This window comes from Scatophagus argus, chromosome 16, assembly GCF_020382885.2.
Source record: "Scatophagus argus isolate fScaArg1 chromosome 16, fScaArg1.pri, whole genome shotgun sequence".
Lineage (NCBI taxonomy): Eukaryota > Metazoa > Chordata > Actinopteri > Scatophagidae > Scatophagus > Scatophagus argus.
In genome coordinates this window covers 10270561-10296894 of record NC_058508.1, presented here as the reverse complement: position 1 = coordinate 10296894, position 26334 = coordinate 10270561, and the positions used below count along the sequence as shown (strand labels likewise).

The following is a 26334-nucleotide window of genomic DNA, read 5'->3' as shown; positions in this document are numbered from 1 at the left end:
ATTTGAACATGAGTTGTATGAAACCAATATTGTTTTCTGGATTCTCTGTATTTGATGTCTCTGTTCATTTTTCCTGCTTCACTGTGGTGCTTCACATTTCATTAGTGAAATTGCTTACAATGTCTGTGAGGACGTGTGTCTGCTGTTTGCATGCCAGCCACTTCATGCCTGAATGCGGGCTGAAATGCAAATATGTGCAGTGAAAGATGAACCATTTTTCTTCGAAGAAGTTTATTTGTAGCTCTTACAGTTTCTACAAAGTGTCAAGGCTGCAGGTGTGGTCCCAGATGTGCAGAGTGAGGGGGGAAGTGTCTTTCTAAACATGATATGTTCAGAAACATCAGGAAACTGAAAAACGTTGAGAGCTTAACTGATAGCAGATGTTTATGCTGTTATTTTTGATGTTCTTAGATCCCCATCCTGTGACTCAAATGCAAGAAAATCCTCAAAAGCTTTTGATATTTATTAGAATCACACCAATACTCATGTTTATATTGCCTTTAATTTCCATGTGGCTGCACAAATCATATCTATTGTATCTGTTGAATTAATGAGGAAGCAAACACAAATGGCCAAAATGACCAAAAAGGAGCAAAGATTAATAGTCAAATTGCAAAATGAAAACCTGCATACAGGATATTGTTTATCAATGAAAAGCAAAGTAATCAACAACTTCTGTCATCGTTATGTAACAACAATACACACATTTATTAGGTAAACATTTAAGAAATACAGTAGCATTTTTGTTTTTTCTACAGGTTACAGAGACATTTTCAATCAGCTAGTTAATTATTATAGATGATGATCCACTTAGTAAAAAAAAGACAAAAAATAAATGAAGACCCTTTAGTCGTCTCTTCTGTGCATCCATCTCATCCTTTACTGTCTCCTCATCTGAAATAAAAATCAAAGAATAAAAAATTATACTTTTTTAAATGAACTTGTCATCCACATTGTTAAACAGTGCAAAGGTTTGATTGATTATTTCACTCTTGTGTTTCACCCAGCTAGAGAACTGACACCAAAATAATCTCTGTCTTCAATAAAGCAGATTTGCTGCAGGCCACACATGTTCTATAGTTATTATATTACCTGTTGGACCAGATGATTGGCCCACTTTTATAGCATTTTTTAAGTTGTAAAGCTTCATTTTCAAATGCCAGGAAACTATAACTACCCATAATTTGTTTCTTAAAGATGGTATCTGTGATGTGACTCATTCATTCAGTTGTTAACATTCATGTACGTGCTGTGGAGCATCACAAAACAACACATTTTCTATTGTTGGAGAAGGTCTTCAGTCTGTTGCTGCTAAAAGTTGTTCTGTCACACACGTTCCAGCTGGTCATGCCAATGAACTCAAATTCAGAACAGAGCTAGTGAATTAAACTGATGCAATTCACAACCTTTCAATTACAATCAATTATTTTTTGTCTTTTTTGTGCAATTTAATGAGGTAAGTGGAAGCCTTAACCTGCATCACAGAGATCCCAATTTCCCTGCACAAACTGGAGAAACCTGAAAAACTTTGTAGTCGATCACAAGCACAGACAGAAAATCACTAACTTTCACATTAATATCTCTTAACAGTTTTCTCCTGCACATTCCTGTCTGGGAAGAAAATGAATTCTTTATTATGTCCTCTACAATCTTTAGTCATCAGTACAGCAGAAATGCAGAAAAGGCCTGCATATTTACCTTGACTACGCTGAATATCATGCTATAGAGGAGAGAAGATATGAAGAGGAAAATGAAGGAGGAGGCTGTGGACCACAGACTGCTGAGCTCATCCTCTTCATTAAAATCATCTTTGCAGCTCAGAGCAAAATTCATTTTCGACTCTGGAGTAAAATCTAAGAAGAGGAAGGTATATATGGTTAGATAAAAGGTGTGTGTGTGTGTGTGTGTGTGTGTGTGTGTGTGTTAACAAAGATTTTTAAGATTTTTAAATTGACAGCTAATCATTGGTCATAAACTGCAATTGAGCATTATTCACTCATTGATCACATATCGTATGTGGAGCTTTCTACAGTTAAACAATGCAGTAGACCGTATACAGCACGCTTACTTTTCTGTTTGTTTTAAAATATTGAAGTCATTCATGAACATATAACAAGAGATTCTCCATGCAACATTTATTTGAAACAGTCAACACACTTCTCAAGATGTTAGACATGACAAAGACAGAGTGAAACACAGTGTGACGGCAAACAAGAACCAAACTGACCTGTTGACTCTCATTTTTACAATCACAAAGACTGATGACATGACAAAGTACACAGATTCCCATGGAAGATAATACACACAGAGACAGAACAACACATTTGCACAAAATACCACATTTAAAGCTGAATCTGCTATTTGTCACATTCAATTGAGTTACCCTGGGCCTTAGACACTTCTCGTAGTTTCATGGAGCTGTTGCTGCCAGCAGGCCACACGTTGCACCCAAACTTCTGCCTGTTATTCCATTTTGCCTTGGTGGTGGTGTAAACACTTGTAACTAAGTAGCCTTGTTGGGTCGTCTGTGGGGGGGAGGAGGTGATGCCATCCATATAGATGCCTGGATTTTTTTCTATATCTTCTGTCCAGGCAATGTAGAAATCCTGCCGCACAGGGCTGGAGACCAGACACACCAGAGTGACCTCATTTTTGCTTGGTTGGTTGATATCCTCTTCTGAGAGGACATGGATTGTCACTTCTGCCTTACTTCCATCTGAAAGAGACAAATCGTTTACCAGGGAACTTTATATATAAGCTTTATGTTTTGCCCAGACTTACAGATTACTTTTCTGCCAATCAGTCTCCATCACCCAGTAACATACCTCCTTTGTGGACAGTCAGCTCTTCAGAAATTAGAGTCACATCATCACTACTGGCAGAACAGCGAACTTTGTTGACTTTGTTCCACTGATCGCGAGAGAAGGACTTCGTGCTACTTCTACTGTGCTGACCACCTTCGGACGTTACTGGAGAAGTCGAAATGTTGTGTGCGTCACTTTGTCCATCAGTTTGCCAACTGAAATTAATTTGCTGCAAAATATTGCTGACTTGTCCTGTAATGATACACTCCAGCTTTGCCTGGTTGTTGCTGAAAATCTCTTTGGGACTGGGTTGCTTCAGTGTCATTGTAACCATGCCTACAAAAACGAGAGCAGCAGAGAAAACCTTTACTTGATATCTGTGTACAATTACATCAACACAACAGTTGGCTCAGAGTTACAGTACAGTCTCATGTAATAAATTTCTTAGCTCTATACCTTTGGAGGTCTTCTTTAAATATCATTATTGTTTGTGTGACTGCAAACAAGAACCAAACTGACCTGTTGTCTCTCATTTTTACAATCACAAAGACCGATGACATGACAAAGTACACAGATTCCCATGGAAGATAATACACACATTGGCACAAAATATCACATTTAAAGCTGAATCTACTATTTGTCACATTCAATTGAGTTACCCTGGGCCTTAGAGACTTCTCGTGGTTTCATGGAGTTGTTGCTGCCAGCAGGCCACACGTTGCACCCAAACTTCTGCCTGTTATTCCAATTTTCCTTGGTGGTGGTGTAAACACTTGTAAGTAAGTAGCCTTGTTGGGTCTTCTGTGGGGGGGAGGTGATGCCATCCATATAGGCGCCTGTCTTTTGTCCACTATCTTCTGTCCAGGCAATGTAGAAATCCTGCTGCACAGGGCTGTAGACCAGACACACCAGATTGACCTCATTTTTGCTTGGTTGGTTGATATCCTCTTCTGGGAGGACATGGACTGTCACTTCTGCCTTACTTCCGTCTGAAAGAGACAAATCGTTTACCAGGGAACTTTATATATAAGCTTTATGTTTTGCCCAGACTTACAGATTACTTTTCTGCCAATCAGTCTCCATCACCCAGTAACATACCTCCTTTGTGGACAGTCAGCTCTTCAGAAATTGGAGTCACATCATCACTACTGGCAGAACAGCGAACTTTGTTGACTTTGTTCCACTGATCGCGAGAGAAGGACTTCGTGCTACTTCTACTGTGCTGACCACCTTTGGACGTTACTGTAGAAGTCGAAATGTTGTGTGCGTCACTTTGTCCATCAGTTTGCCAACTGAAATTAATTTGCTGCAAAATGTTGCTGTCTTGTCCTGTAATGATACACTCCAGCTTTGCCTGGTTGTTGCTGAAAATCTCTTTGGGACTGGGTTGCTTCAGTGTCATTGTAACCATGGCTACAAAAACGAGAGCAGCAGAGAAAACCTTTACTTGATATCTGTGTACAATTACATCAACACAACAGTTGGCTCAGAGTTACAGTACAGTCTCATGTAATAAATGTCGTAGCTCTGTACCTTTGGAGGTCTTCTTTAAATATCATTATTGTTTGTGTGACTGCAAACAAGAACCAAACTGACCTGTTGACTCTCATTTTTACAATCACAAAGACCGATGACATGACAAAGTACACAGATTCCCATGGAAGATAATACACACAGAGACAGAACAACACATTTGCACAAAATACCACATTTAAAGCTGAATCTACTATTTGTCACATTCAATTGAGTTACCCTGGGCCTTAGACACTTCTTGTGGTTGCATGGAGTTGTCGCTGCCAGCAGGCCACACGTTGCACCCAAACTTCTGCCTGTTATTCCATTTTTCCTTGGTGGTGGTGTAAACACTTGTAACTAAGTAGCCTTGTTGGGTCGTCTGTGGGGGGGAGGTGATGCCATCCATATAGGCGCCTGTCTTTTGTCCCCTATATTCTGTCCAGGCAATGTAGAAATCCTGCTGCACAGGGCTGGAGACCAGACACACCAGAGTGACCTCATTTTTGCTTGGTTGGTTGATATCCTCTTCTGAGAGGACATGGACTGTCACTTCTGCGTTACTTCCGTCTGAAAGAGACAAATCGTTTACCAGGGAACTTTATATATAAGCTTTATGTTTTGCCCAGACTTACAGATTACTTTTCTGCCAATCAGTCTCCATCACCCAGTAACATACCTCCTTTGTGGACAGTCAGCTCTTCAGAAATTAGAGTCACATCATCACTACTGGCAGAACAGCGAACTTTGTTGACTTTGTTCCACTGATCGCGAGAGAAGGACTTCGTGCTACTTCTACTGTGCTGACCACCTTTGGACGTTACTGGAGAAGTCGAAATGTTGTGTGCGTCACTTTGTCCATCAGTTTGCCAACTGAAATTAATTTGCTGCAAAATGTTGCTGACTTGTCCTGTAATGATACACTCCAGCTTTGCCTGGTTGTTGCTGAAAATCTCTTTGGGACTGGGTTGCTTCAGTGTCATTGTAACCATGGCTACAAAGACGAGAGCAGCAGAGAAAACCTTTACTTGATATCTGTGTACAATTACATCAACACAACAGTTGGCTCAGAGTTACAGTACAGTCTCATGTAATAAATGTCGTAGCTCTGTACCTTTGGAGGTCTTCTTTGAATATCGGTTTTGTTTGTGCGTCACCTCACATGTGTAAACAGCTTGACTGTCCCAGTCTGTCGTCTTGACCGTCAGGACACTGACAGCTGAATATGTCTCTCCATTTAATTTGGGAGCGTAGTCAGTAAAGCCAGTTACATCAGCTGTATTCTTTTTCCATTTGACTGACAGCTTGTCCGGAAAAAAATCCTCGATTGTGCACACCAAGGACTGAGCATCTTCTCTTGTTACTGAAACCAGAGTTAACTTTGGAGGCCCTGCCCATGAGGAAGAAGGAGCAGAAAAAGATGTGCCTGTTTTAATCAGTCTGTAATTATTCATTTTAGAATTTTAAGAAAAGAAGACGTAATACGAGACAGATGAACATTTTAAAATCAAAACAAGATGAACAATGCGATGCATCTGAACTCGTAAGAGAGCCATCACAGTAAGTTAAAAAAAAAAAATCACATACTGTTTTGCAGTTTCACACTGTAGTCCCTTGTATTGTGAGTCACAGAACAAGTGAAAGACTTCCTTGAATCCCAGGCAGATTTTGATACTTCGACCAAACTGACTTCTGTATATTTGCTGTTTTTCACAGCTTGAGGATATTGTAAAGGAGTCAAACTGATCCCACTCTCATCGGTCCACCTGAAGGTGAGTTGCTTTGGGAAGAAATCTTGTGCGAGACAACCAACAGTGACTTTATCTCCGGTTCCAGGGGAGCACAGAATCAGAGGGAACACAGTTGGTGGTGCAGGTGGTGCTGTGAAAGAGGACACATAAAAGCCAATACAGGCATATTAAAGAACAGAAACGATCAATAGCATGTCCTAAATCTAATTACAAAATTAACCCATGTTCAATTCATATTTCTTGTCTTTATGATCATGTAATCATTGTAGCAATAATATTAACAGTACCAGCAACATTGTTCACGTTAAAATGCTGCTGCTGGTGAAACATAAAATTACCTTCATTCTTTCATAGCAGCCACAGCATGTTTATCAAAATCACATTCAAGGTACGTCTGATTTACTTCACAATAATAAATGTATTTAATACTACACTTGAAATATACTTATTAATCTGTTTGTCTTGCCTGCTAGAAAGTTCTGTTGGGGTAGAAGAAAGAAAACCAACAGTGATTTCTTTTCTCTCCAGTTGAGTTTCACTGAACCAAAGAGACCAGAGTCCACTTTTTAAAATTAAATTAAAATCTTTTAAATTTAAATTCAAATAAATTAATATGTGTTCAGTATTAATACAAAGAATATTATATAAGATATAACCATGAATATGTGAACTAATATAATAATGTTTAAAATCCATCTTAGTATTAAGGGTTTTGATAATTTTAAAATATAATTTAGTTATTATTCTGTTTATGTATTGTATTATATTTATTCATTTTATGTTCATTTTTATTTTACAGTAAATCTAAAAGAATTCACAAAAGCTGTTGAGAATAATCACAGATTACTTGATGTAAAATTGCTCCTCTAAAATGTAACTGAAACACACATGTCCCTTTTAAAGCCATTAATCCCTGTGGTACTTCAAACAATATTATACACTTTATATAATACATGTCATATAATTTATCTACTTATTTATGTCTATCCTCAGTGTTCAGTTGTTCAGTTGAAGCAGATGCTGATCCTTCAGTGAAATACACAAAATATATATGTATTCCTCTGCTCTTCTGTACTGCTCTTCTTATATGAAAGGCAGGTATGGCAACATGTATAATTAATATCCACAGTCATAAAAAATGTATTGAATAATAATGTAAAATGCAGACTTTCATCAGCAGCAATTACAGTCCAGCTGAATAAAATTTAAGGTAAAACAAATCACCTCCTGAATTTAATAATAACACAAAAGAACCTCTTTCAAACACTTTCCAAGAAGCAACCGCATTAAAAACATCTGTCTGCTGTATTTTGTACCTTGTCAGCATCAGTGCAAACTTAAAATCATTAGTTTAATTACCGTACCAAAAGAAGCATATTTTTAAAAAGTAAATTAAACTGGTAGCTAAAAGATATTCAGTTTAAATGTGACTTACCTGAAGATACGGTGACTTCAGTCCCTTTACCCCAGTAGTCGAAGTAATCACAGTGTTGCATCTCCACTCACTGCTTGAACAAAAACCTGCCACAAAAGAAAAATGTTTTAAAACTTCACAAAATGTTTTCCATACACAGAAATCCTGGTCAGTATTATTCCCTGGTGACACTATGTGAACATGTTTTACGCTGATTCTTAATCACTTCTAAAAGTTAAGATTTTCTGGAAGATAAAATTTACATTTGTGCACAAACTGTGACTTTAAACTTCTAATTAATCAGCTTTTAACGACTAATCTTCTTTTTAAAAACGATAAACACAGTAGTTACCTCATCTTCTGGGGAGAGATATTTCATCCTGTGCTTTTATTTAACTTCACATGATTGGAGATTGTAAAATTTTTAATCTAAGGTTTTTGTATGGGTCTGTATCTCAGTGGCCAAGTCTACTCGAATACCAGTTATCACCATGATGAACCCTAATACAAACCCAACACTGTTTCCTGCACTGAGCACTCAGGGGACCTGTGCTGCCAGCAGTTGGTAAAAATAAAACAAAACTTCAATTCTGATAAAGAAAAGGTAATTAAGCTTATAAGTAAAAGGGAAATTTGCATCATAATTATTTTTTGTGTGCGTTTATTGTTTCATTATTGTTTTTGAATCTTCATTCATCATAATCTGTCATCAGTAGCAAATAAAAAGTCTCATGGATAAAACAGCGACATCATTGTTCATAAAACAACAACAAAAATTAGTATTTTCAACGGAAAATATTTTAAATATCTTTTTAAAGATTTCTAAGAAAAACAAGAAGCTTTGAAACTTCAAGAGAAGTGATGAGTCCTGAACAAAACATCAAACAAATATCATAAACAGTTACAAATTAATTTTTGTGCTCTCACTCAGATGCATACTTATCACAGATGTGCACACATGTCCCCTCATAGCATCAGGATTCCAGGTTCGAATCCCAGTCTAGGTTCTTCTATGTGGAGTTTGCATGTTCTCCCTGTGCCTGCGTAGGTTTTCTCCGGGTTCTGGTCTCAGACTGTCTTCCTCCCACAATACCAAAAACATGCACATTAGGTTAATTGGCTGCTCTTTGCCCATTGGTGTGTGTGTGTGGTTGTCTGTCTTTGTGTGTTGGAAATGAATGTATGAATGTTTCTTTGATAGAAAACACAAACACATATACGCATACATAATTTTTACGAAAAACAAAATGGAAATGTTAAGTCTAATTATATCTGTTGTTTGCTACAGAATTTAATATTTAGTCTCCTCTTGCTGTCTCTCACTGAGTCTCTTCTGGCACAGAAATACACAGCAGAGTCTTCAGGCTGCACATTCTGTCCATTTAGAGTCACTGTGTTGCTGGAAGACCGTACTGAACATGTTCTTCAATGAGTCTTTGTAAATTGTTGTGTATCCAACACATGCAGCTCCAATCCACTCCAGTTCTTTCCCTGTAGGCTGTCTGATCCAGTGTGTGTGCTGATTGTTAACAGAATAAGAGACCTGACAGGTGATGGTCAGACGTTGACCTGGCTGCACAGTCACAGAGGCTGGCTGTGTCAACTGTTCACACTTCGCACCTGCGGAGGAAAATATTAAATCAGTTTAATATCAGCGAACAGTCAGTGTGTTGTGATCAGACTGTCAGTCTGTGTGCCTCAGTGATCACAGGATCCAGCAGCCAGTGATCTGATGGGAGCGTCTCTTCTTCTGCTGCAACTCTTTATAGTAGACTGTGAGTTCACTTTTTTTGTTTTTTGCAGTTGGCTACTCTGCACTGCCCCTAAGCCAAGGGTTTGTCCAGTGTTGCTGCCTTTTGTGTGACTGTGGCTCTCGAGCACAATAATAAACAGCAGAATCTTCAGTCTTCAGACTGTTCATCTGCAGATACACCTGCTGTCTGCTGTCGTCTCTAGAGATGGTAAACCGGCCTTGGACTGACTGAGAGTAGTAGATGCTGCTACTGCTTTCACTGATAGTAACAACCCGCTCCAGTCCTTTTCCAGCAGCCTGTTTGATTCAAGCATTCCAGCAATGACCACCAAACCCTGAATATGCGCAGGTCAGTCTGTAAGACTCTCCAGGCCTTTTATCAGCTGGTGCAGACTCAGTCAGTGTTTTGACCCTCAGTACAGCTCATTAGTTACTGTAATGCAGCGAACCAAATAAGGTGATGATCATTATAAAAGCAAGTTATCTCTGTCCAGTCTACAGTGTGTATTTCAGTGATTTAGTCTGTCTTTCGCTTTGCAATACATATGTAGACATGGAAGAGATCAGAGTACTGGACTGACTCCTCCTCTTCGCAGAGAAACACAACACATCTCACACATCTCTGGAGAACAGGTTTTATGTCATTGTTTCATGTTATGATTTAAATGTTTTGTCACAAACAAACAAAAGAGAGAGATGAACATAACCAAGCCATCCATCCATCCATTTTCTATACCGCTTATCCGTGAGGGTCGCGGGGGAGCTGGAGCCTATCCCAGCTGACTACGGGCGAGAGGCGGGGTACACCCTGGACTGGTCGCCAGTCAATCGCAGGGCCAACATACAAAGACAGACAACCACACACTCTCACACTCACACCTAGGGGCAATTTAGAGAAGCCAATTAACCTAATGTGCATGTTTTTGGTATTGTGGGAGGAAGCCGGAGTACCCGGAGAAAACCCACGCAGGCACAGGGAGAACATGCAAACTCCACATAGAAGGGCCCAGACCGGGATTCGAACCTGGAACCCTCTTGCTATGAGGCGACAGTGCTAACCACTGCACCACCGTGCCGCCCCATAACCAAGCCAATTAAATGTTAAATGTTAAACTGAGGCTTAATAAAACTGACACTTAAAGTTAAGTTTCAGCTAAGAGGAAATTTAAAAAAAAAAAGAAAAAAAAAGAAGGGTGGGGGGTCCCTGCTATGATTGTGTTTCCTTGTGTGTGATGACAGTGGCATCTTGATCCGACTGTGGTTTTTTTCAGGTTTCCTGCTGCCCCCTGGTGGTCTTTGCAAAATATATATTCTTCAAGGTTTTTGTGCAATATCTCTGTCCACTTTAACATTGTATGGATTTCGCAAAGTAATACACAGCAGAATCTTTGCTGTAAGTTGGAAATAAATAATAACATATAAATAAATAAATCAATAAATATATATATATAAATAAAGAAATAAATAAACCAGTGTTTTGTCTGACGGTTGTCTGATTCAGCCGAAAACACAGCAGCTAAATCTGAAGCCAGAACCCCTGCAACAAAAGTTGCAGTAAAAAATAAATGTTTTCCACCCTCTCTGCAGTCTGATTAATAAAGCTGGAAGACAACTACATTTTCCACTGCCTCATCCTCAGGGAGAGGACAGAGTTTGTTGGACTTGATAAACAATGTAGAAGCTGTTTAACCTGCCAAATGAATTTGATTCAAGCCAATCACTTGACACTTGACATTTCGAAATTTGTTTAAAGTAAACTTAAATATCCTCCAGCAAACAACATTCATCTGAAATGAATCATCTTGGTTTTTAACTGAATATTTCAGACCCACAAGGCAGATCACACACAACACAGAGGCACACAGAGATGTAAGAGATACAAAGTCTGTATTTCTACACAGGGGGAGTGAGGCAGATGTAGAGACTGGTGAGGTTTATATTGTGCAGAATCCACAGAGTGCAGCAGGGTGGTGAATGGAGTCAGTAATACGTTTCAAAGAAGGAGTCCAATTGGAGCGGAGGACTGAGATCCAGGTCGAGGCTGGAGGATTTCACCTCAGTCTGGAGGCACAGAAAGACACAGAGTCAGTCAAGAGGATGAATATTCCAGAAGGACAACTAGATAACTGGCCTGAAGCAGAGTACCAGGATGTGGAAGTGGACGATGTGGGAGAGAGCAGATGAATGAACAGGTCCTTATATACAACAGCCAGCTGGTGGAGTTGATGAGTGGAAAAGTTTCTGTTGTCACTCACAATCGAGCAAAATCTTGTTTGTTTGTTGTAATTCATTTTAATTATTATTATGATCGTTATTATTATAATTTATGGTATTTTATTCAAATTGGTCAAACTGAAAATTAAGAGAGGCTGAAGAGAACTGGTTCATTTATCAACAATGTCATGTGTCTTCTTTGGTGAGCTTTTAAAAGCACATTTGTGAACTGAAATAATGTTGTTATCACTTCACATAGTTATCGTGAGTCATATAGAAAAGTTTTTTTTTTAAATGCCTCCACTGTATATTTGATGGGATTTACACTGTATATGATAATAATCAATGTTATTTTATTTATACTTTCCCCCTGCTTTATCTGTCTCTATAACGGTGAACTGGTGTTGAAATCATTGGTGGTCTGAGGGCTCCTCCTCTGGTGGCTTCATGTTCCAAGTGTTCAGGCACTGAGGGGTTTTTGTTCAGCTCCACTGATGGTTTGTGTTACTGTGACTCTCTGGCACAGAAATACACAGCAGAGTCTTCAGGCTGCACATTCTGTCCATTTAGAGTCACTGTGTTGCTGGAAGAGTCTAAATCAATACTGAATTTGTTCTTCAGAGAATCTTTGTAGTATGAAGCTCCAGTATATTTAATTCCAATCCACTCCAGTCCTTTCCCTGCAGACTGTCTGATCCAAGCTGTGTAGTGGCTGCTCAGAGAATGAGACCTGACAGGTGATGGTCAGAGGTTGACCTGGCTGCACAGTCACAGAGGCTGGCTGTGTCAACTGTTCACACTTCACACCTGTTGAAAAGAGAAAATGTTTTGGAACAAATGATCAAGTTATTCTGCAAAAGAAGAACTGCTGACTTTGACAAATCCACAGAGACTCACATCCAGCTGCCAACAGCAGCAGCAGAGCTACAGAAAACATGGTTTAATGTGAAACTGACGTGCTGTGAACTCCACTGACAGCCTGATGTGAAGTTTTTATAGCTGAGGAACAAGGAAGCTCACTGAGTTTGCATACAATCAAACATCAATGTTGGTATGACTGGAGCCAATAGAAGAGTGTGTTGACTGTTATTATATCTGCCACGACTGCCTGGAAATATATGCAGGCAGTCGTGGATCAGCGGTGGGCAGTCGTGGATCAGCGGTTAGGGTGTTGGACCCGTAACTGGTGGATCACTGGTTCGATTCCCCGTCCCAGTGTCCATGGCTGAGGTACCCTTGAGCAAGGTACCTAACCCCCACTGCTCCCCGGGCGCTGCACGCGGTCGCCCACTGCCCCAGGTTTGCTGTGTGTGTGCACGTCACTTGGGTGGGTTAAATGCAGAGCACAAATGTCGTTGGAGTGAGTTCCCTCCAATGACAAAATATGTCACTTTCATCATCTTTCTTTCATCTTTTCATATGCAACACTGACTCCAAGTAAAAACACAAGCAGGAGTATCAGAAGAAAAATTAAATCACATACAACAGGAACAGTCTAAGTCCTACAGTGACTAAAAGTAAAAGTTAAAGTTCAGTTCAATGAAAAAACATGAAACTGTTTTGCATTTTAATGTAAAAAGAGCTCTAAAAAGACTTAGCATAGGTGAGAGTAAATGAGCATTTTTCAAAACATTTATAATATCTGAGTGTTTGAGTCTGAAGGAGAAAATATGTAAACTTTTGTCAGCTTCCACTGATGAGAAAAACAAATGCAGCAGCAACCTTTTCGATGTTTTTCCCTGGCAGGTATTCATGACCATCATTAAACCAACAAACACTGAGGTATCTTTATTTATGGTGCACTATGGTTTTCAATGCTTGTTGTGTATTACTTTCAAAAATTAATTAACCTAATTCATAAAACCTCTTGTGTGTGTGGTTGAGTCACATGATCTCTGGGTATTTGTGCAGGTCTGTTGGTGGTTTGTGTCACTGTGGGTTGACATACACAGTAATAAACAGCTGTGTCCTCAGGCTGCAGATTCTGTCCTGTTAGAGTCACTGTTCCAGCAGAAGTGTCTCTGCTGTAGCTGAACTTGTTCTTCAGAGCATCATTTTGATAAAAGGTGCCACCACCCCACATATGGAAAATCCAGTCCATTGGTTTTCCTTCACTGTGTCTGATCCAACCTGTTGCATAGCTGCTGTCAGTCACAGAATAACCAGACAGTCGACAGGTGATGGTCAAAGACTGTCCAGGCTGCACAACCATTGAGTCTGGCTGGATGAGATCAATACTGTTCACACCTGTGGAAACACAAATCAACATTATCTCCATCATTCATCTGACTGTTCAGTGTTTCTAATGTGTTTATTAGTGTGAATCCACTAAAGCTCCTCACAGGATCCAGCTGCCAGCAGCAGCATCAGAGCTACAGAGAACATGGCTGATGTTGAAGCTGAACTGATGTGAGCTCTTCTGTCCTCTCACTGACACACTCACACACACACTTCAGTTCCTTATGAGGAACATTTATTTGCATGTCGTTGAATAATCTGTCATTTAAATCAGTTGACACAGCAATCAGTGTGTCTGATTGACCGATCAGACCAGATAGAGAAATGTGCTTTTATTTAAAGAACATATTTCTATAAAATACATTATATGGATCTAACTGTCACTGTCAAGATTGTTAATTTAGCAAAATTGTCATGCTGCTAGTCTTTTATTTTTAAACAAAACAAAGAAAAAAGTTGATATGTAAAAAAAAAATTTGAATAATTGGATATTGCAGGACACAGAGCATTTTAATGCCACATTTTCACTATGGATAGATTAATGCTGTAACTACAGCAATGTTGTCTTCTCATAAGTGCAGAAATCACTGTGATGTCATGATAAACTGTCCCAACACAACGACAATGAAATGTGTTTCATTAATTCATTTCACTTAATTTGTCATCATCCAATGCAGTTTGATGTCCAAGTCCTGAAAGGCTTCAGAGCTTCTCAAACATGTTGATCCAGCACTTTCAATGTTCTGTCAGTGTTGTGAGCTCACAAAGGGTGTGAGTATAAAACTCAGTTAAGATCAATGAGAGGAGCACACATGAGATTCTCTTTAACGTGACAGAGGAGACAGAAACTTGACACTGACTGCCATCTAGTGTTTCTATAACAGGAACTGGAACATTATTTTTCACTCACATGTTTTGACTGAATTCAAATATCAAAAAAATATCAGCATTTATGTCACTGAAATATGCATATGTAGAATTTCATTTGTTATGTCAGTGATTTCAGCAGATTGGTCTGCTGCTATTGACTGTGAGGAAGTAATAACACTTTTTATTCGCTTGTATGTACAATTGTTATTGTTGTTGGTAAATGATGATTTTCCTCCAGGCAAATGATATTTTATACATGATATTTTAATAAACAATGAAAGATAAGGATATTCTAATCCTGTCCAGTAAAAATGAATCCTGTAGGATTTTCTGCAGCTGCTTAACCAACTCCAGTCACTGTGAGTCTCAAGCACAATAATAAACAGCAGAATCTTCAGTCTTCAGACTGTTCATCTGCAGATACACCTGCTGTCTGCTGTTGTCTCTGGAGATGGTAAACCGGCCTTGGACTGACTGAGAGTAGAAGATGTTGATACTCCTCTCACTGATATAAGCAACCCAATCCAGTCCTTTTCCAGGAGCCTGTCTGACCCAGACCATAGCGTATCTGCATTTTCATTAGTCATATTAAGCAGCAAACATGCTAAATAATCTACACTACTTTAGTATTGTCATATCTGCTGTTGTTTCATTGTCATCTCAATATATATAATATATGTTGTTTATGTTTTGTACTTGTTAATTTGATGTTGGAAATTTAGTATTAAATCATGCTTTGACAAATGAAGGAACTTTGTTGGTGAGAGTGATGCAACTCCACAAAGAGAATAAGTATGTAGTCATGAGTTTACAGTTAAATATATAGAAATCTAAAATGGATAAATCAAAGTGCTTTTGCAGGTAGTGAGAAAACCCAGATGTTGTGAAGATCACTTTTTGTTTGTCGTTTGTGGAGGTTTTTGTGCAGCTGCTCCACTGTCTTCAGTCACTGTGTCCATCGAGCACAGAAGTAAACAACAGAATCTTCTGCTATCAGGATCTTGACCTCGAGGTACTGAGTGCTGCTGGACACGTCTTCAGTCATGACGAAACCACTTTGAAAGGAGCTGGCATAGCAAACTTGAGTTTGAACCTGCATTCATCCTCCCAATCCACTCCAGAGCTCTCCCTGGTCTCTGTCTTATCCAGTGAATATAGTAGCTTGTCATGTCAAACCCAGATATGATACATGACATCTTCACTGTGTCTCCAGGTCTTTTCACCTCAGAGGGAGTCTGGTCCAGTCTGATCTCACTCCAAACTCCTGTGAAGCAAAGAAAATATGAACATTATCAACCAAAATTGTCAATCAGGTTTGTAAAAGAAGAAAGAAGAATTGATTTTCTCACCATGAACAGTAACTACAAATAATAAACTCCAGATAATTATATTTTCCATTCTGTGATAAACACAGCAGTTCACTGCTCTCTGAGCTGAGTGTTTCTGAAAATGTGTCAAAGTGTCACAGTGATGTGCCACAAGTTGCTGATGGTGTGTTTATAAGAGAGGAAGAGTTTGCATAAATGCCCTCTGCTAGTTTATTTTGCATATTTTATTTATGGACACACTTTCATCATATTAATACAGAAAGTTTAATAAGGACATTTGTATTATTAGACTGTTTTTTATATTAAGTCATTATATTTCTGTAGGTTGTAACTGTAGGGCAGTCGTGGATCAGCGGTTAGGGTGTCGGACCCGTAACCGGTGGATCGCTGGTTCGATTCCCCGTACCGGTGTCCATGGCTGAGGTACCCTTGAGCAAGGTACCTAACCCCCACTGCTCCCCGGGCGCTGCACGCGGTCGCCCACTGCCCCGGGTTTGCTGTGTGTGTATGCACGTCACTTGGGTGGGTTAAATGCAGAGCACGAATTTCGTTGGAGTGAGTTCCCTCCAATGACAAGATATGTCACTTTTTTTTTTTTTTTTTTTGTGCTTTTCCTATGATTCTTTCCACTCTATGGCCTTCCATAGTGGAACATAGGCGTAGGCTAGTTGGTATAAGCCTTTGTTGTCTGCATCTCAGATTAAACCGTAGGTGGTTTCTGTAATCTGCAATTTTCCGAGCCAACTTTTCATATTCCCGCACCATTTTCAGGGTTGCCAACCCAAATTGTTCTGCAATAAGCCTGTGAATATTCTCATTCATCCAGGTCATGGTTATCTCAAGGAAATTCAATCGAACGCAACTGGACTTTGAAAACGTTTCACCTCTCATCCAAGAGGCTTCATCAGTTCATGCTCGCTCGACTAGGCTGGGACTAGTCCAACTAGCTGGTGTGGAGACCCAGGTATTTAACCTCTGTGGAGGCGTTCACATGGCCAGTGGTGTCGTAGGCTCGTTAGTGCCCCATTATGCCAAACGACAGTCGTTGAGGGACAGTCGTTGGGGATGGTAAAGTTGGTTTCGACTTCGTTAATGCTCTATTATAGACATTTATAGGATATAGAGCATGATTATTATCATGCTCTATATCCAGAACATATATGCCAACTTCTGGATTTGTGCCTAAACACCACATATTTCCAGTTTAATGGCAAATTTTACAGACAGAAACATGACTGTGCCATTTTAACCATAGCGTAGCTGCTGAATGTGAATCCAGAGGCTGTACAGGTCAATCTGTGAGATTCTCCAGACCACTTTTAACAACTGGAAATCACTTCTGATTTACATATGATATTTTAACTTAACTTACACACTCAGTTGGAACATTTTGATAATGTCCCTACAGCTGTTATCTTTGCTTTTACTGTAAATCATTAATGCTTAAGTGAGTTGAATTCACAATAATTTGATATTAAAACATTATGCATGTTTATGTTTATATATATTTCAGTGTCAGCAGATCTTTGAAGCCGGAGAGAAAAAACTTGGAGCCTTTAAAGAATACACAGCTGGAACAGAAACTTATGACAAAAATCTGAAGATTGAATATTTAAGATCAGATGAAAACTATGGTCATAAGTTGTTTTTATTTTAAATGATCAGCATATTATATCTTTATGTGTGGTTTAATCAAAATTACAAACAGTCTTCAAGCAACGAAACATCATGATTTGTGGATTAGAATGTTTTTTTTATTTTTATTGTTTTTTCTAAGTAAATAAATAAAGAGATAAAATGTGGCAAAAAACGACAGAAATTGTAACACATGAAGCCAAAGCATTATTTCTTCCCTCCTTTTTGCTGCTGATGGTAAACAGCTTGTAGTCACACTTCATTATTCAAAATGTGCTGAGTAAAATTAATACAATTTTCAGCATCATGACTTATTTTAAATTTTAAAAAAATTATAGACATTATATTGTTTTAGAAAAAAATATTTTCAACAACTTCATTGTGATGCTGTCTGTGGCTCTTTATTCAACAAGTGATTGTTGTTGTGTTTTGTTTTGTTTTTGTCTTATTAAGCATTATTTACAAAATACATCCTGTAAGATAAAGGTAAAAAAATGTATAAATTACATGATTTTAAAAAAATCATGTACAAAATAAAAATATATAATATCAATGCCATGTAAGAGAAAAAAAAAACAGCCTGAGAGATCAGTACTGTAGGATTTTGTGCAGCTGCTCAACCATCTCCAGTCACTGTGAGTGTCGAGCACAATAATAAACAGCAGAATCTTCAGTCTTCAGACTGTTCATCTGCAGATACACCTGCTGTCTGCTGTTGTCTCTGGAGATGGTAAACCGGCCTTGGACTGCCTGAGAGTAGAGTTTGCTGCTACCACCACTGCTGATAGTAGCAACCCACTCCAGTCCTTTTCCAGGAGCCTGTCTGACCCAGACCATCCAGTGGCTGCTGAGTGTGAATCCAGAGGCTGTACAGGTCAATCTGTGAGATTCTCCAGGCATTTTAACCACTGGTTCAGATTCTGTCAGAGTCTGACCATCAACACCTGAATGTCAACAGCAAAACGCATTAAATGTCATAAGCAGGTGACAAATAAAAGACATCTAAAATCAAGATGAGTGAATATTTTCACCTGCCCAGCAGACAGTTAAAAGCAGCAGTCCTGTCCTATAGTCCATCATGTCAAACTGTGTGTCCACTGTTCTCTGTCCTCTCTGCAGTCACATAAGTAGAGATGGAAGACATCTGAGTTTTGCATTGACTCCTCCTCACAGTAAGGAGACTGTGTGGACTGGATTTGATGTGACTCAAGTGAAATGAAGTTAATTCACATATCTTAATTTAAAAGTGAAGTTTGAAGTTTTTGTTTTTAATTTCAGTTGTTTAAAATATGGCTTTTGGTTTTTATAATATTGTGCATAAGAAACAGTCACAAGAAAAATCCCAAAGAGTAGGAGCGACAAGGAAAAGCACACTGCACAATTAAGAAATCAATCCTGATATTTATAACTTTCTGTTTTTATCTGTAATCATTTGTTCTTTTACTGCTGTAACTACAGAATTTTTTAACAATCAAACAAACAGGTAAATGTTCATGTAAATGTTCTGTTAGGGAGACAGTCTCAGTACTGCTGTGTTGAAGAAATGATGCCGGACTTGGATGTCTTATGCTGACAGATTTATTGAACTTGCGCACTCAAAGAGAATCAGATGTCATCAGTACAGCGGCGTGTGACGTCACCCAGGTCTGACCTGAGAAACCTCAACACTAGTCTTTCATACAGCTTAGAGAACGCTCCAGGTAGCTTCACCCATTCTTGGCAAAAACCCAAAATAGACGATAAGGAAGGGACTGAGCGTCTACTTCATGGGAGAAATGGCCACAACAGGACATTGTTATGCCCAGAGTCAAGTCCAATCATCTACCACTGTCACAGCCTTTGGATCAGCCGACTTTCCAGCTGTCTCCAGAGGAGACGCCTGGGTGTCTGTCATTGAGATTCAGTACAACGGTGATGACCAAGGTCAACCCCTAACCGAAAAGAGAATGATAGAGAAGTAAAAGAATTCTCTTCCAATCACTTGTTTTGAAAAGAGAAGCATGGACACTGAACAGATCGTTCCTGCTGGTTGCCATCAAACTTTCTCATCTTAGCTTTGTCACAGTATGGACAACAGTAAACTGGGAGGTTGTTGTGGTCTTTCTGGACTCGCTGGTACTTTCTCAGACCTCTTGTACTTAACAAAGACGTGGACATAGGTTTACCACACTAATATCGAAAATTTGTCCAGGATTTTGACCAGCATATAATTTAAGATCAATCAATAGCCCAATTCATTCGATATTGGTACATCTAAGTTAGGAAACTGCTTAATTTGATTTGTCTTGTGTGTGATTTGTCTTTCTGACACACACACACACACACACACACACACACAGTGACTTCATGTTCCAAGTGTTCAGGCACTGAGGGGTTTTTGTTCAGCTCCACTGATGGTTTGTGTTACTGTGACTCTCTGGCACAGAAATACACAGCAGAGTCTTCAGGCTGCACATTCTGTCCATTTAGAGTCACTGTGTTGCTGGAAGAGTCAACATCAATACTGAATTTGTTCTTCAGTGAATCTTTGTAGTATGAATCTCCAGTATGTTTCATTCCAATCCACTCCAGTCCTTTTCCTGCAGGCTGTCTGAACCAAGCTGTGAAGTAGCTGCTGACAGGTGATGGTCAGACGTTGACCTGGCTGCACAGTCACAGAGGCTGGCTGTGTCAACTGTTCACACTTCACACCTGTTGAAAAGAGAAAATGTTTTGGAACAAATGATCAAGTTATACTGCAAAATAAGAACTGCTGACTTTGACAAATCCACAGAGACTCACATCCAGCTGCCAACAGCAGCAGTTATTATTTGTAATAATAACAAAATAATTTCATGCATTTGTTTGGGGGGGAACTTGATTTTCTATTTATTCTTAATATTTACCCTCCATTATTATGGGAAATGTCTGTTCCCTCTCTAATAAGACCAACGAGCTTATGGCACTGACCCGGTTGTAGACTGTACAGGGAGTGCAGCCTTATGTGTTTTAGTGAGACCTGGCTGAATGGACTGATACAAGATTCCATGGCGTCTCTGGTTTTAAACTTGTGCGTATTAACCAGAGAGTGGAGGACTGTGGTAAGCGGAAAGGCTGGCGGTGTTTATTAATGAGAGATGGTGCAACCCGGGGCACGTCTAAAGGAACAAGTCTGCATTATAGATATCGAGTTACTTGCTGTTGGCATTCGGCCTTATTACATCCCAAGGGAATTTTCGCACATTATTGTGTTTAATGTTAATGTTTCATGCCTCTCTATCTTCCACCCTCCCCACATTCACACAGTATGTGAAATGCCACACCGGGGACAACAAGATACTGGACCTTTTGTATACTAATGTCAAGGATGTCAACATACACCTCCACCCCCTGCTCAGACGCTCTGATCACTGTCTCGTTCATCTGCTCCCCGAATACACACTCAGAGTGAGAAGAGAGCCTGCACAGAAGAAGTCTGTGAAAATGTGGACTGATGAGGCCAGTGAGAAACTGAGAGACTGTTTCCAAACTACAGACTGGGAGACACTTTACAGCTCTCATGGTGATGACATCAATGGCCTGACCAACTGCATCACAGACTACATTAACATTTAGCTGCTTGGATCATCAACTGCCTCACCATCAGGCCACAGCATGTGACACTGTATAACTGTGTGTCAGAGGTGGTGGTCTGCAGCAGGGGGGCACTATACTTACACTTTGGACTTTTCCTACAACACCAGCAGATGTCACCTCTAGAAGTTCCTTGATGACTCAGCCATTGTTGGCTGTGTGTCTGAGGGGAATGAGACGGAGTACAGGTCAGTCATCGTGGATTTTGTGGACTGGTGTGAGCGCAACCACCTGTGCTCAAACACCAGTAAAACGAAGGAGATGGTGACTGACTTCCCCCACCGAACGGGCAGGAAAAATTTGGGTGTGGTGGAGTGATTAATGCGAAAAAATGCCCCCCCCCTTCATTAGCTGGCTGATGTGCCCTTGAGCAAGGCACTTAACCCCCCAATATGCTCCCCGGGCGCTTGATGCTGCCCACTGCTCCTGTGTGTGTTTCATTGCATGTAGTTTGCCGGGTGTCGCATGTGTGTGTTCAACTAAGGATGGGATAAATGCAGTAGTCAAATTCAGTATGTGTATGTAAAAAATATATATGTACTGCCAATAAAGTTGATTCTTCTTCTTCTTCTTCCGGGGAAGCACATTACCACATACACGGATGAACATCCAGGGCTCGGACATTGAGATGGTGGACAGTTTTAAGTATCTGGGTGTCTACCTCAACCATAAATTGGATTGGTCACATAACACAGATGCCCTGTACAAGAAGGGCCAAAGTTGTCTTCACCTTCTGAGGAGACTGAGGTCCTTTGGAGTGTGCAGGCCCCTGCTATAGACATGTTATGACTCTGTGGTAGCCTCTGCTATTCACTATGCTGTGGTCTGTTGGGGACCCGGCAGCACGGACCGGGACAGGAAGAGAGTGAACAAGCTGGTCAGGAGGGCTGCTATGCATGCTCTACCTCGTGTTGTCCTTGTTGTCCTATGCATCCCCATCCCCACCCAAGGCGGCAGCCACCACAAATGGATCTTGAGTCTGTGGGAACAATTTTCTTTCAGTGACTGTCATGACATCTGCAGTAGTTTGTGAACAGCTCTGTGGCCTCCTGTGTCACTGTGGCTTCGAGCACAGTAATAAATAGCAGAGTCTTCAGTCGTCAGGCTGTTCATCTGCAGATACACCTGGTCCATGTTGTTGTTTCTGGAGATGGTGAAGCGATTCTGGACTGATGTGGAATAAAGTTTATTGCCTCCACTTGGAGCAGAAATGTAGGCAACCCACTGCAGCCCTTTTCCTTCAGCTTTTCTGATCCAGCTGATTTCAGCACTGTCATCTGATATTCCTGCATATGTACAGGTCAGTTTGTGAGATTCTCCAGGTCGCTTCACCGCTGATTCAGATTCAGTCAGAGTCTGACTGCACACACCTGGGAAGAAAGGCAGTTTGACCAGAACAGAGCAGAACAGAAACCTTGACACAGAAAGTGAAGAGTCCAGAAGTGTGCATTCACCAGAAATCAGTGACAGCATCAGAAACATTATACATGTAGCTAAAGTCATCATGAAAATTTTTTGGCTGTCTGGATGCTGGTTTGGTCTCTCTGCTTCAGCTTGCAGTGAGATAAATAAAGATTGGAGAAAATACCAACAGGAATGATCTAATTCCTACCTATGACTAAAGGTAAAAGTTGAGTTCAAAGAAAAACTATGAAACTGTTTCACATTCTCAAATAAAAATAGCTCTGAAAAGACTCAGTTATGGTGAGAGCAAATCATTCATTTTCCTATATTTTTTTTAAATCTAATATCTAAATGATTGAGTCTGAAGGAGAGAAGATGTGAATTTATAGCAGTTTATACTCATGAGAAAAATAATAGTGATAAACAGCTGTGTCCTCATGCTGCAGATTCTGTCCTGTTAGAGTCACTGTTCCAGCAGAAGTGTCTCTGCTGTAGCTGAACTTGTTCTTCAGGGCATCATTTTGAAAAAAGCTGCCACCACTTCCACCCCACTGATGAGAAATCCAGTCAACTGGTTTTCCTTCACAGTGTCTGATCCAACCTGTTGCATAGCTGTCATCAGTCACAGAATAACCAGACGGTCGACAGGTGATGGTCAAAGACTGTCCAGGCTGCACAACCATTGAGTCTGGCTGGATGAGATCAATACTGTTCACACCTGTGGAAACACAAATCAACATAAAAGCACAGAAATGTGCTTGTATTTAAAGAGCATATTTCTATAAAATGCCCTGTATGGACCTAAATGTCACTATCAGGATGATTAATTTAGCAAAATTAATTGCCATTCTGCTAGGTTTTAATTTGTAAAACAAATAAATAAATTTTAAATATTTTAAATCTTGGTGTGAGAACATTGTATTTTGCAGGACACAGAGCATTTTAAGACAGTGTTTTCAATCTGGTTAAAGTAATGATGTAACTATAGTAATGTTGTCTTCTCATAAGTGCAGACACACTGACAAATATTTTATTAATGAAATGTGTTTCATTGTTAATTTGTCATCATTCAGTGGGACGTTTGATTTCAAAGTCCTGAAAGGCTTCAGAGCTTCTCGAACATGTTGATCCAGCACTTCAAATGTTCTGTTAGTGTTGTGGTGCAGTGAGCTCACAAAGGGTGTGAGTACAAAACTCAGTTAAGCTGCTCCACCAACTCCAGTCACTGTGAGTCTCCAGCACAATAATAAACAGCAGAATCTTCAGTCTTCAGACTGTTCATCTGCAGATACACCTGCTGTCTGCTGTTGTCTCTGGAGATGGTAAACCGGCCTTGGACTGACTGAGAGTAGTATTTGTCGCTACCACTAAGCTGACTGATATAAGCAACCCACTCCAGTCCTTTTCCAGGAGCCTGTCTGACCCAGTGCATATAGAAGTCACTGAATGTGAATGTGAATGTGAATGTGAGATTGACCTGTACAGGCTCTGGGCCTGTACAGGTCAATCTGTGAGATTCTCCAGGCCTTTTAACCACTGGTTCAGATTCTGTCAGAGTCTGACCATCAACACCTGTCAAAGAGAAGATAACATCAATGTTATGGTTATGGTTGCAGACAAATCAAAGTATGTTAAAGTAAGAAATATGATTCACCTGCCCAGCAGGCAGTTGAAAGCAGCAGTCCTGTCCTATAGTCCATCATGTCAGCTCCACTGATGGTTTGTGTTACTGTGACTCTCTGGCACAGAAACACACAGCAGAGTCTTCAGGCTGCACATTCTGTCCATTTAGAGTCACTGTGTTGCTGGAAGAGTCTAAGCTGATGCTGAACTTGTTCTTCAGGGAATCTTTGTAATTTGTTGTGTATCCAACACGTGCAGCTCCAATCCACTCCAGTCCTTTCCCTGCAGGCTGTCTGATCCAGTTTGTGTCATAGCTGCTAACAAAATAAGAGACCTGACAGGTGATGGTCAGACGTTGACCTGGCTGCACAGTCACAGAGGCTGGCTGTGTCAACTGTACACACTTCACACCTGTAGAGGAAAACATGTGAAATATTAAATTAAATTAAAAACAGTAAACAGTCAGTGTGTTGCGATCAGACCGTCAGTGTCTCTGCCTCAGTGAGACTCACAGGATCCATCAGCCAGCAGCAGCAGCAGAGCTACAGAGAACATGTTGATATTGAAGGTGATCTGATGGGAGCTTCTCTTCTTCTGCTGATATCAAGTCTTTATAGCAGACTGTGAGGAAGTTCACTTTGCATAGAGAAGGACACTGACAGGTTATAAAAGAAGGATTGACTGTCCTGTCACATCGCTTAAATTGTATTATAAACATTTATTATGATGTATATGGAAGGAAATGTTTTTATTATTTCAACCAGAAACTACAGTAATGCTTTATTTTTCATTTTTTACAAAAGTTTTAACACAAGACAGATTTATGAATCAAAAACATTCACATTTATGTTTTCATGAACAATATGCAATTTACATGTGAAATTAATTTCTTTTTATTAAATTAATGTATTTAATCAGCCAGAGGTTCAACATTTACGGAAAGATTAACAAGATATTTAATGTTCTCAATCTCCCGGAGAACAACAGAGCTGCAAAAAAGTTTGTCTGAACGAAGCAGTTTAATTGACTTGATTTTTCTCTGAATGTGTTTATCACATTTAATAATTCTGTGAAAGGAAAAATCAGAAAGTAAAGTTTGGACTTGTTTTGACATGATGTCCAGTGTTGTTCCTTGTGTCACTGTGGGCATTCATGGTATTTTACAAGAACAACAAAAGATAAGGATAATCTAATTCTGTCCAGAAAAAACGAGTCCTGTAGGATTTTGTGCAGCTGCTCAACCAAATCTTCAGTCTTCAGACTGTTCATCTGCAGATACACCTGCTTTCTGCTGTTGTCTCTGGAGATGGTAAACCGGCCTTGGACTGACTGAGAGTAGTGAGTGCTGCCACCACCAGTGTCAATCCAGGCAACCCACTCCAGTCCTTTTCCAGGAGCCTGTCTGACCCAGTTCATCTCGTAGTGACTGAGTGTGAAACCAGAGGCTGTACAGGTCAATCTGTGAGATTCTCCAGGCCTTTTAACCACTGGTTCAGATTCTGTCAGAGTCTGACCATCAACACCTGGCAAAGAAAAAGGGAGCTCATGTGAACTGCTATCCTAAATTGAATTTCAGCAACAAATTATGATGAGTAAACATGTTCACCTGCCCAGCAGACAGTTAAAAGCAGCAGTCCTGTCCTATAGTCCATCATGTTAAACTGTGTGTCCACTGTTCTCTGTCCTCCTCTCTGCAGTCACATAAGTAGAGGTGGAAGACATCCGAATTTTGCATTGACTTCTCCTCACGGGAAGGAGACTGTGTGGACTGAATCACCTGCTGTTTCTTGAAAGATGTGACTCGGGTGAAATTAATTCAGTTCATGCATCTGAATTTGAAAATTAGATTAAACTTGAATTTTGTGCTCTGAATTTGTTTACAATTTCTTCTTTTGAACCAATAATATTATGCATGAGAAATAATCACAAGAAAAATCCCAGAGTAGAAGCAACAAGCAAAAGTACAGCACACAACTGAAAAATTACTATAATTAATAATTTTTTTTTTTAATAATTTTTAACTTTCTATATTTATCTGTAATTATTTCTCTATGTGCTTTAACAGCACAAGGAGAAATAATGATACAGTGTTGATTCTGATTCAATTTATATCATGACCATCATTTTAACAAGAAATAAACAGACGCTTTGCGGCAGCATTATTTGGGGTACGTAT

The 26334-nt window shown here is 39.8% G+C and overlaps 1 protein-coding gene, 2 pseudogenes and 3 gene segments (V, D, J or C); all 6 read right to left on the bottom strand.

The window, feature by feature from the left end:
- The window catches only part of ighd (immunoglobulin heavy constant delta), a 68361-nt gene that overhangs the window by 11822 nt on the left and 30205 nt on the right, over positions 1-26334 (bottom strand). The gene's annotated exons all lie outside the window — the stretch shown is intronic.
- LOC124073329 lies at positions 484-16040 on the bottom strand (annotated as a pseudogene).
- Positions 11149-12385, bottom strand: LOC124073380 (annotated as a pseudogene).
- On the bottom strand, positions 13269-13911 carry LOC124073335. The segment is given in 2 exon segments: positions 13269-13695; positions 13791-13911. Coding segments are annotated over 2 exon segments (435 nt in total).
- Positions 23744-24713, bottom strand: LOC124073340. The segment is given in 2 exon segments: positions 23744-24107; positions 24671-24713. Coding segments are annotated over 2 exon segments (393 nt in total).
- On the bottom strand, positions 25103-25903 carry LOC124073337. The segment is given in 2 exon segments: positions 25103-25681; positions 25765-25903. Coding segments are annotated over 2 exon segments (435 nt in total).